Consider the following 12,088-nt stretch of genomic DNA (forward strand, 5'->3'; position numbering starts at 1 on the left):
TTTAAAGACAACACTTCGGTAAACTGCTAAATATTTTTATTTTGCACAGACATGTTTCACCATCAAGGATGATGTCTTCAGGAACGTTCATACAATAAAAACATCTATATACCTTAGTGAAAATTCAAGGTAAACATAAATTGCAGGGTTCAACCCTCTTTATCAATTGACATTTTTTAAAATGTCAACAAATACAAATAAAAAACAATGTTACATCATAATGGTGTTACCATGGATATGAAGATCGCAAAAAAATAAATAAAAATAGAAAGATCAATGATAATTCAAGTACCCTAGTGAGGATGGCAAGACATTATTATAATGTTGACCTACAGATACACCAATACAGTAATCAGGGAACATTTTGCACCGTCTTTATTTGACGGTTTCTTTGATCAATCTATTTTGCACAGCTTTTAATTCCTGATATTTCTCCAAATTATAGGACAATGTATAATGTTTTTTGAAAAAAAATATTCATCACAGTTTTATTCCGAGTTAAAGTTCTTAACACAGGGAAGGAAATATAAAACTGCTGTGAAAATTTCATAGTTTACAGTATTATACAACAAGACATCTGTGATTTAATGCCCACTGTGATACCCTGGTTCCCCAACTTGATTTATTGATATAACCTGAGTTGTTCAACAGGAAGTTGTCACCTTATCTCAAAATCAATTCCCACTTGACATGCCTATTATAGATGAAGAATGTTAGCCTGCAAATAAATAGTTGTAGCTTAGTTTAAACATGTCAAAACCTAATGTGCCCACATTTTATTAAAACAATAAAAAATCAAAATATTACTAATATTGTGTGGGTACTAAATAAACTGGACCAAAGGTTGTTAAAGATTTTTATAAAGTAATATAGGGGAAAACAACAGCTTTGATTGTGAATAAAGCAATTAAATAAAATTTCATACCTAAAAAAATTCTCAAAATTTGTACCCCACAAATGACAATTCTACTACAGAAACACTTTAACAGGTTGTCCATGAGAAAACCATGCAAAACCATCCGAAAGTGATATTGGCAATTACATATAAACTTTAGTGCATCTGTAGAACCCCATGAGAAACTTTTAATTTCACAGAACACATTGCAAATTACACATGTTGTTTCCACTATAAAAACAAAAGATAAATATGATTATGTTCAGTTTAACAATAAAAAAAAACACATAGTTCTGAAATTATTTTAAAAACACCACAATAATAAAAACATGTATCATGGAACTAAAAATTTCATTGATAAATACATGTACATAAACTTTTATATAAATCACTTCTGATATAGAATTTTCCTAAAAAGGCATTGACAAATGACAAATCACAATAATTGCTTAATTGATCAGCACCATAATTTCTTATTAAGGCATATACATGCAGAGTATGAAAGTAGTTAAAAAAACTTCCACTTACTAAGAAGGTAGACCTAGGGTAAGGGACACAACTCTTTCAAATCATTGGAACATTTGTATTCAGCATTTTACATCAATCTCATATAAGTATCAAAGTAACTTGTACTAATTTCATTCTGTTTCAAATGAAAGCTTGATAGGCTTTGGTGATTTGAATATGATACAAGCATATCACTGATTTCAAGAGTTATGTCCCTTACCCTAGGTCTACCTCTTTAAGACAATTTCACATAATTCAGGCTGTAGTTCTGATAAGTTTGACCAGACCTTTGATTTCTAATCCAAACTTCAGCTAACTATTCAGCTGTAGCAATAAATGACATAAAATCTTCCTTATTTTGAATAGGTGTCCTTGTTGGTCGTCCTACATCTGACCTATGACCTTTGTTAACTTTGACCTCAAGTAAAACAGGACCTTCTATTGTCCTCATAGATGATATTGTGGTAGAAATGTCATTTTCCGTCTCCACAGCTAATGCCTTAAACAAAAATATATCAACATATGGAAATATAAACATTGTGATTGAACAGAATTATCTCTTGAAAATGGAAGGTTTCTTTTACTAGAAATAAAAGATATTGAGTGATTTAGTAGATATTTATTTTACAAGCATCTTCTGGTAAATATGTGTTATACTGGTCATTCTGTCAACTAATGTACAATAACTCAGAGACAACTTAAGGGATTTTAGTGATTTTTTGTGACAATGTTTATCCTCCTTTAAGAAGTTCCCTTTCATTTTTTTTATTTTTTCCAATTTTTTAACTATGGGACTTTGAAAATACCACAGAAAGAGATAGGAGCAGGTCTATCATATGTTAAAGCAGAGCTTTTTTTTCAACAATTTTAGCAAAAAATGTCAAATAAAGAGTAAAGGTTGTTGGTCCCAAAGCAGTTATAGATGATAATGTTTCAAAAAGAAATGTATAGCATATCCAAAAAGCACACTGTATTTTACCAACGATCTCCTTACCCTCTTATAACCACATCCTTCAGCAATTTTAACAAATGAAAATCTATCATGGTTTCTAGCATCCGTTGGCTGTCCACCCACTGAGTCATGTGACCCATTGTTGATTAGCACATGTCTAAAGTTGGGAGGAGCATTCTGTCCAACTGTTGCCATGGCTCCCATATGCATTATAGCTGCCCCATCTCCATCCAAGCAAAATACCTGAATAAATAAAGAGGAGGTTTATTAACTAAAAGTTTTTAAATTTGTTTTAAGGTTTTTTTATTCTGTTAAGTATTGTATATAGACAGTTTTGTGATTGTGGAAACATTAGCATTTTCATGCATTGGGATTTTTTAGCATAGTTTTGTCTTTCAGTTGATGAAACTTTCATACACTCTTTACATGATGCCATTGTGCACCTCCTATTTTGTTTTTCTATCTAAACAACTTCTAGGGTTTCCTATAAGGTTTCTGGCAAGGAAAGCAGGGGGTATACCCTAGTGAGCTTTGCTCTACTTGGTTTGATTTTGTTGCTGTTTTTTCAGTCTTACCTGTCTTTAGGTTTCTGAACTGCTATACCAAGAGCTATAGTAGAGGCATGACCCATAGAACCAAATTTCAGTAAATCTCATGTCCCCTGTCCTTCTCCACTCTAAGGACTAGATGGTACAAATCTTACCTGTCTTTTAGGTTTCTGTGCTGCAATACCAAGAGCAATAGTAGAGGCATGGCCCATAGAACCAACTGTCAAGAAATCTTTCTCGTGTCCAATTCCTAGTCCTTCCCTGTAATTAAGGGAAGAAAATTAAAGAAACAAATTATGTTGATCTATATCTATCGATTATTAACACAAATTACACAGAAATGAAAATTTGAACAATATGATATTTACCACCATGTAACATAAGAAATAGGTCCTGTATCTCAACATTCAAAATTTAGTAAACCCTTGAAACGGCATAAATCCCATTGACAAGCACCTCAGTCAATATTACATTTTCTCTGGTAGATTATTCAAGATTGTGACCAATTGTAACACCACTACATGTATTCAAAGTAAAAAAAAAAACACTAATATTTTACTTAGCACTAAGATAAAGTGTAAATGCTATTTTTCAAAATAGCCTTCATTCTATAACAGTTGAAAATCACCTGTATTCAAAAAGCTCTCTTGAAGCCATTCCAGTTGAACTGACTACCACATCTGTTGAACAAAGAGAATCAACGATCACTTTTAAAGCATCTTCTCTTCGCAAAGGGAACCTATAAATCGAATGATGTAAGAGCTTCATTCATAATAAAAATATTCAACAATTTGTAACTTGGTTAATCAGAGCAAATTAATAACTGAACAAATTGATATTTAATATTTTTTAAAAATTGAACTACTGTAAACATACAGTATTAATGTATTAATTTTTGATAATTTGACGGTGGACAGATAAGCACAGAAAACAGTACCATCAAAACTGACTTTTTATACTACAATAACAAGAATGATTGACACCTGCCAATATGTTATTTGACAGAATCCATGACTGTTACCAACTGCAAATTAATCATTTGACAGTAATTACGACTTTTGAAAATGACCTAAACTAGTTTTTTCACTGAATACCTACTCAGGTTAGTATGACTACTGGAATAGGAGTCTAATTTGAAATAAAAAAAAGAAGAAAATTAACTTACAACCCTAAATAATATCTGGAGAGGGGAATGCATACAGGTATGCGCAGCTGGAAAAGGTCTACTTTTTCAGGTCATAAAGTCTACATGGTGTTGGATTTGGGGAACTTTAACTATATATATTGTGTGGTGAACCTTATGTAAAAACAGAAACAATTTGTTGCTGATTAAATTTATTTCTTCTGTGAAATAATATGATCATGGAAATTAAAACCCTAAAAAAAAATTTACATGTTATTAAGAATAATATCTTTTTTCCTTTTCTAGACCTGAAAATAACTCCACCACACAAAATCAGTTCTTTGTACATTTTGCCTACCCAAAACCAGGAGGTTGGGTCGGGTTAGGGGAAACAAACATTGTTTTAGTATGGCCTTGTGTTAGGATTCAAATGATTACAGTTTATGAGTGGGAAGGTTTTTTTCTCAAATTAACTGAATATGAAAAGACATAGGTATCAAAACCTCTAGCCACAGATCACAGCTAGTGACACCCTCCATTGGGAACCATGAATATGATAAAATTATAACCATGTTCAAAAGAACCTCATAATACCAGGACATGCCTAGGTTCATCTGTGTCAAGGCGTTGGTATGAAGAAAATGTCTTTTTCTTGACAAGAAGTGCATATGGTGCATTCATATTCATCATATACTGATTCGCACAGCATAAAGCCTAGAAATAAAATGAAATTATTAAGATAAATGAAATTAACAAGATTCACATAGAAGTTTATATAACAATACATGATGTCCCCTTCCAGCTGAATTAAAGATAGAATGGAAGGGACATAACTCTGAAAAATTGTAAAATCAAACTGTAAGTAGGCCATTCAAAATTAATTTCTTGGTTCTGAGGCTATTTTACATTAAAACCAAAGAGTGATGAATTACTCATATTTATAATGTCTTTTTCATGAGGGTGCTTTTTACATTGCTCGATTCACACATCAATAGTTTCACCAATGAGTTTTTAGAACATATGCAAATATAGTCTTACATAAGATTTAGTACATGTGTTATGTCACACTGTGGGAACATGGAAAACTGTACACTAAATCTGCAAAAGTGAACCTGTTTCAGCAGAGAATCATATTTCCTTTATTTGTACATAAACATTGCACTGTAAATTACTGAATTTAAATATTTCATGAGTTCTGTATGATGGTCCCATTTTTTGTAAAATGTAGGGAATTAGTAGCTGAAAAAATGATAATTACTATTTTGTAAGAAGCTGAAATACTGTAAATATATTAATTTTTACTAATTTGATGATGTTCAGTTGGAGGAGTTAATATGTTTACTGGTACTAACATACTGCACTTTCAACATGTGTATAATGAAAATAAGAGCATGACTTTCAAGTAAAACTCACAAAGGATATATATGGTATGCCTACATTGCAGAACAAAGAAGTTATGGCCTGGAAATAAATCTGCACAGACAGACAGACAGACAGACAGACAGACAGACAGAGTGATTCCTACATACCCCTCTGACAATAATAATGCAGTAATGCAATCTCAGTGGTTTAAGTGCAACAACTGGATTCACCAGTGGATTGCTAATTTGGTCAATGCTCCCATTTTTAAGTTGAGGCTGGGTTGCTCATCTTTTGTTGTTACTTGTTATTTTGGTATTTCATGTTCTTTGTTGTGTGTCTATGTTCTCTGTCTAGTTATCCTTGGATTACATTCTTTTGATTACCACTCAAATCTGGTGCCCTTGATTTCTCTTACATTTTTAATTGCAAATGACAATATGAATGTGCGAACAAGTCTATGAACTGAGGTCACTTTGATTTACAGTCCTTGAACCGATCCGCACAACAATTTGATGGATCTATGACCATTGACTGATTGATTGCTGACGGATCTGATCGCAGTTTTGTTAGGTAAAACGACGTAAGATCTGTTTTAAATTAAAGAAATGCAAAATAAAAGTATAAATTGACGTTTAAATCTATTACATTATGTAAATATATGTAAAATCAATAAAGAAAACAACACAAACTGTAAAATACATTGAGCACTCTGTAGTCACATGATGCAATCACCAGTTAAATGGATCAGTTTGATGGATCGATGAATGACCGAAAACTGATCGATGATCGATGACTGATCGCAGTTTTTGTTGCATGGATCGGTTCAGGTACTGTACACAATTAAAGGACAGGAAACATAAAAAATGAATCACATTTTTTTTTCTCGAAAAATGCACTAAAGATCAGTGTTTTCTTCCATCAATAGTTTAAACAATAAGATGTATTGAATACCACAAAAATATTTGAATTTACAGAAAATTTACAAATAATTATATTTCATATTTTGTATTACTTTCAAAAAATGATTTATTTGTTTGTTTCTTTTGTTGTTGGGTATGAACAAACAAAAATTCATTATCATCAAAAACATGCTTGTGCTCATTTAAAGAAGAAGAAATAGTGCAAACAGTGCCTTAGCATACCTCCTTAGCATCAAGTTGATTTCTTGGTAATATTTGAAACGGAATGCCCAAAGTCTCTAAAAATAGAGATATTCATGAATCACATTTACAAAGATCGTTAACAGTAATACTAATAATTAAATTGTTATCACAAAGGTATTTCTCACATGTTGCACAAGGTTGATGTTTTGAATATTTGAATGTGACTGACAACAGGTGTATATGTATGAAACAGATATAACTAGAAATACTGTGAGCAAGCTCACAAAGAAAATATCACCCACTTCAAATATGAAATATACCGGTAGAACCCACAAGTTCAATTATCTCCTTATATTTTCAAAATGTAAATACCAATTCCTACAAAAATTCCCTGGAGCAGTTAAGGAGGAGTTGAGCTAATAAGGTTTCAACATGTAAAACCCTTAATTTGGATTATCTCCCTTTGGAATCCTCGGTTAGTAACTATATTCCTACAAGGACATCTACAGGTAAAGCAGCAAATATTTCATTTTATGGCGTGGGGAGGGCTATAGAACTTTTCTGGGACAAGAGTTTTTGAATTTGCCTTGGTGAAAACCTCTTTTTTTCATTGACATATTCTTTCCCTTAGATATCTGGCTGAAGCTATTAAAAGATGAGAGGAAAACACAGAATTTTTTTTCACAATTGTGGCAACAAATTATTATTTTCTCAAACTTTTTTTTTAAATAAATCCCCCGCAGAAAATCTCATGGTTGCTGCCTAAGAAATATCCATTATATATTGTATTGCAGATATTCAGTATAAAGGCAGTTTTGAAGTTGAACTAAAATATCACAATGAACCCAATGAGTTGCAGTGTTCTGTAGAGAAGTCTAAAACTGGCATTATTATCTATATCAGTGATGTTACATGTATAGTAATCCTATATTTCTTCAACAGTGATAATTACCTAATAGTCCAGTAGTTGCAGCACCTTGAACAAAATGCTGGGGTTCGTCATAAGTACCTGGTTCTCCTCTCCAGCCAATCAGAAGCAACATTGGTATGCTATAAACATGTTGTGATGTCAGTGACGTCAGAGGATTTACAATGTTACCTAAACCAGAGTTCTGAAAGAGATGTGAAGTGATGGCACAGGATTACCACATACACTGCATGTTTACCCTAAATCAGAGTTCTGAAACAAAATGTTATGTGTACGCCAGTGATTTGGAAGCCACGTGCCACTTACCACATTTGAGCTGAAATAGCCCATTCTGGGATTTTTTTGAATCCCAATCACCAGAGACTACACAAATTCAAGATATAGAGCTTTGCTAACTTCCAGTATTATGCTAATTAATATGCATGTCCCCATTTTTTCTCTTACCAAACATCCAATTACTCATGATGAAAAAAAAAGTTTAAAAAGTGAAAACTAAGGAAGATTCCTTGTATTGATAACCATGACATGAATGATTGCACAGTATTAGGATGGATGGACAGAGGGGCAGCATGACATGAATGATTGCACAGTATTTGGATGGATGGACAGGGGGGTAGACAAACAGAAATAGAGCTAATTTGGTAAAAAAGCTAACAATTTCCAAAAAAGTAATGTCAGAAATTAAAATTACAAACCTGTGATATGTTTGAGAATGCACATTCATTATTTAAGAGCCTGAGTTTCAAAAGAATTCTCCAATTTGAAACGTTTTTATTGGTCACAATTTAAGATTTGATTACAATCCTGGTTCAGAACCAATGCTTAAACATGCAAAATGTTTCTTAAATTGTGTTGATTATTAATTCATCTGTGGAAGTTTGAAAATATAAGTAAAACAATGATATAATCCTTCCATTAACTCAATATCAGCTAAGAACTTAACCATTTTATGTACATATTTAGTATAGCTAATAGCTGCCAGAGCTAAGAACTTAACCATTTTATGTATATATTTAGTGTAGCTAATAGCTGCCAGAGCTAAGAACTTAACCATTTTATGTACATATTTAGCTAATAGCTGCCATAGTATTTTTTAAGGGAATATAAATATATATATATATTATAGTTATGTACTATTTCCTATACATACATTAATTGAACACAGTGATATTATAAATGTGGTAGTAAATGTTTTAAATGAAAATTTGAGCAACCACAGTCAAATAAATATAATAATAATCTCAACATACTTTTGAATGAGTGCATACATTGAGTGTTGACACACATCAGTGTTCTATGATAGCTTTTACCGTTTTAGTAAACTTTAAGTAGATTCAATGTCTCATTTTTTTTTTAGAAATAATCAATGCAACCCCCCCCTCACAACCACTCCTTTTGCTCCCAAAGCAATTTCTTGGATCTTATGGCAAGTGTTAATGAAAAACAATTTTTGAATGGAAGAGGACGTGACAGCAGTTTTTAAATTAAGCCACAATCCGACAATCCTAGCAAATAAAATAAGCTGTGTACTTTAAATTTTGTTATCAAGAAGTCCAAAGAGCTTGTAGAGTTAATGATGGTGCACTTCTTTGTTATAGGTAAATACTAGACATGCATAAAATAGACTGTCTTCATGTTCTAAGTACCAGAAATTTGGGGATGCACTATCATACTCTTAAAAATGCTTCAGCACACAGATGAAATCTGGTTTCCATTCAAATACAGAAATGCACATGCTGTTGCTTAACAGCCAAATTCTTTCTGTGATTATAATTCCCATAGTACATGTGGACCGTAATCAAGAATTATATAACAGCAACTCTTTTCCCATTTTTTTTTGGGGGGGAGGGGCACTGAAATATACCAGTTATTGGGACTAGCAAGTTTTTTTTATCTATACAAGCCTGAGTGACTTGTGCTCTAAAAGGTTAACCTTGAGGACTATGAAAGTCATCTTTAGTAGTACAAATGTAAAACATTGACATTTATCAATACCTGTAAATAAACCATAGCATGCTTCCCTGTTGCTAGGTGATAGCCAGTAGCCATGGCAACAGCATTTCCTTCATTTGCAGCTATTATATGGTTTTCCTTAGAAACATTGTCTGTCACGTAACCACAGAAATCCTTTAAAAGTGAATCAGGTACACCCGTGAAATAGTTGACCCCAATCTCAAGACATCCTTCATATAAATCTGCAGGGTTAAGGAAAAGAGCATTAGCCCCAGATTTATCATCTGCCTTTAATGCCTCTTTTTGTTGCTGCAAAACATAATTGAATGAAATGTTCTTTGGCTACAAATTGTCCAGAAACCCTATCCATTTTAGCTGATGCCTTTTCTTATAGCAAAATAAATCTCAATATTTATATTGTTTGATGGAACCTTACATGTACAGGTACATAAAAAAGAGATCTTAGAAGTAATTCATGTAATATTATCCTGGAAAAAGAAAAGTATTTATTTGGTCCTTTTTGACCCCTAATTTGTGAATTGTTAAGTCAGTCCCAGTTTGACCTTAATGGTATTGGACCATATAAGTACAAGTCACACAAGAAAATCTATATACCCATGCTTTGGTTACATAGTTGGAGTACCTTGGAAAAAATTCTTGTTTTTAGCCACTGATTCACAAATTATAAAGATTATGATCTAAAATTAATCCAAAACTTCCTTTGTGCTATGGAACCTTGTTGTACGGTTTCATGGAGATCAATACACTTTCACTTTTTTTTTTTTTTTAAGAAACCATCAAATGCGCTGTATATTTTTTTCTGATCACTAATTTCTCAACAGCAAGTACAGTTGAAACCCCTAAAAACAACCCATGCCTGACTTAAAGAGTATGAAACCTTGTGCTACAATTTCATAGAGTTACATTCATTAACCCTACTATTTATACCTATGTATACTTTTGATGTTGTTTCAATGATCATGTAAATTGTGATTTTAATTGCCTGTCATGTCAAGGTTAATAAATTTTAAATTTAATTTTTTTTTTTTCTGCCAGTGAATATATAATGTTGATAACAAACCAGCCAACAATCACAGTCTGTGAATTTGTTCTTTTTGAGAAGACACATTGTCATTAGTCAATAGCCCTTCCAGAAATCAGTGACTGGGGCTTATTTCTACTTTGTTTCCTCATTGGAGAGTCAAATTAAAAAAAAAGCTCCTGGCACATGAATACCTGGATTACCTGCATCTCCCTGTCATTGGATAAGCCTAAGTTAGGCTTCTATACAACCATCATATGTTATGGTATACTGGTGATTCTTCTCCACTCGTATTTAATTAATATAATTACTTTACAACAAGGAAAATATATTTGGATGTGCACTGTCAGATGATATCAAATAAATAATTTTGTACAGATTTCAATCCTCATCGTTAAACACTTATTTTGCAGCTACTGTAGAATTAGATAAACTGTTTCATTGATCCACAAATGTTACAGAGAAGGATTATCAACATTGTGTCCTTCAGCAATATTCTTAATCTTAGAAAGTTTCAAAGAATTAATCCCTGGCCTTTTGGGGATTAATAGCTCCAGACAATGAATCCCAAAAGGGATTATCAAAGAATTACCTCTAGAAGAATTCCAATCAGCTAATCCCTTTTAGGATTATCAAATCAGCTGGTGATAATATGTTATACAAGCAATATCATCAACCTCCATTTATCGATTTAAAAACTTGTGTCATATGTATCTATCTCTCTGCGACATTATAAACTTAAAGGCGAGGAATGTCTTTGACTAGTTTTAACTTCATAAAACCCCAAAACTCGATACTTACATCTTTTCTAGTTAATTGATTGTTCATCGCATCAAGAGTATTTTGTAAGGTAAAGAAAACAGCTTTAAAACACACCGACCTGGCCACAATCAAAGTGAAAGTGAAAGTATCAAAAATCACAAGTACAATTTCGGGCGTGAACCGCTTTCAATATCCGGACCACAAAGCAGATTTTTTTATTGCTGCGTACATAGACGGATTTGTAAACAAATTGAAGAAGAATCAATATCGACCCAAGTTAATTATGTACAAGGAGGGTAAACCAGTACTTGAAAAAATGTTCGTCGTACGGAAACACTTTGTGAAATACATTATTAAGGAATTAAGGACAAACCAAAATCTGGAGTACGCACTTTTAAAGTGCAAGCTGAATTTGAGGCTTCAAATTCTTTTTAAGCGGAATGGTGACTGGATTTTTTAAAGTAATAAATTACACATATTTTAGCAAAAAAGTCAATAATCATGGACAGAAAAAAAACTGATTTACTATCCGACATTTTCAAATCAGAAAAACTATACCCTCTTCAAAGATTGGTATTTTTTTTCCCTTGACCTCTTACTTTTTTGTAAAAAATTAACAAAATTTCCCAAAAAAGTGGTTAAACTTATTTTTTTTTCAAATCCACATATGCCTTGTGTCACTTCCTGAAAACGCCAGGGCATGGCATACATAGTCTATTTATGACATTGAACAGATTTCAGCTTTTTGTGAAATCTAAGATACAAAGGGATATACGGTAACTCCAAACCACAAATGTAACCTTTACAGATTATTTATCAAAGAAACGCATATAGGGATGCTTTGCTAGAAAAAAAGGACTCCAATGAAATTATTTTTACTCATAATTGATATGACAAATTTGATGAAATTGAT

General features: G+C 32.4%; 1 protein-coding gene across 4 annotated transcripts; it reads right to left on the bottom strand.

Annotated features, from left to right (window-relative positions):
- Positions 1-19: 19 nt before the first annotated feature.
- On the bottom strand, positions 20-11,344 carry LOC148609945 (uncharacterized). Of its 4 annotated transcripts, none has more exons than XR_015914621.1 (10): positions 11,215-11,344; positions 9,414-9,680; positions 7,443-7,602; positions 6,530-6,585; positions 4,630-4,739; positions 3,531-3,641; positions 3,058-3,163; positions 2,397-2,597; positions 1,645-1,901; positions 20-1,436 (listed from the first exon to the last, which is right to left on the bottom strand). XR_015914621.1 is itself a non-coding variant. In XM_088541574.1 (10 exons), the coding sequence occupies exons 1-9, from the start codon at positions 11,239-11,241 to the stop codon at positions 1,719-1,721; spliced, it is 1,221 nt and encodes a 406-aa protein (XP_088397700.1). In that variant the 5' UTR covers positions 11,242-11,344; the 3' UTR covers positions 20-718; positions 1,690-1,718. The 4 variants fall into 4 exon arrangements, 3 of the variants coding, with proteins under 3 accessions (XP_088397700.1, XP_088397699.1, XP_088397701.1); XM_088541574.1 differs by having other exon boundaries at positions 20-718; positions 1,690-1,901; XM_088541573.1 differs by having other exon boundaries at positions 20-1,901.
- Between the last annotated feature and the right edge of the window lie 744 nt (positions 11,345-12,088).

This window comes from Perna viridis, chromosome 8 (genome assembly GCF_037379345.1).
Source record: "Perna viridis isolate PV_CMFRI_1.1 ecotype Kerala chromosome 8, ASM3737934v1, whole genome shotgun sequence".
Classification (NCBI taxonomy): Eukaryota; Metazoa; Mollusca; class Bivalvia; order Mytilida; family Mytilidae; genus Perna; species Perna viridis.

Coding starts and splice junctions, on each gene's coding strand:
- LOC148609945 (XM_088541574.1), bottom strand. CDS start 11,241: ATGAACAATCAATTAACTAGAAAAGAT. Junction 3,642..4,629: donor CTTGACACAGATGAACCTAG/GCATGTCCTGGT, acceptor TTCGATTTATAG/GTTCCCTTTGCGAAGAGAAG. Junction 2,598..3,057: donor CACAGAAACCTAAAAGACAG/GTAAGATTTGTA, acceptor TTATTTATTCAG/GTATTTTGCTTGGATGGAGA.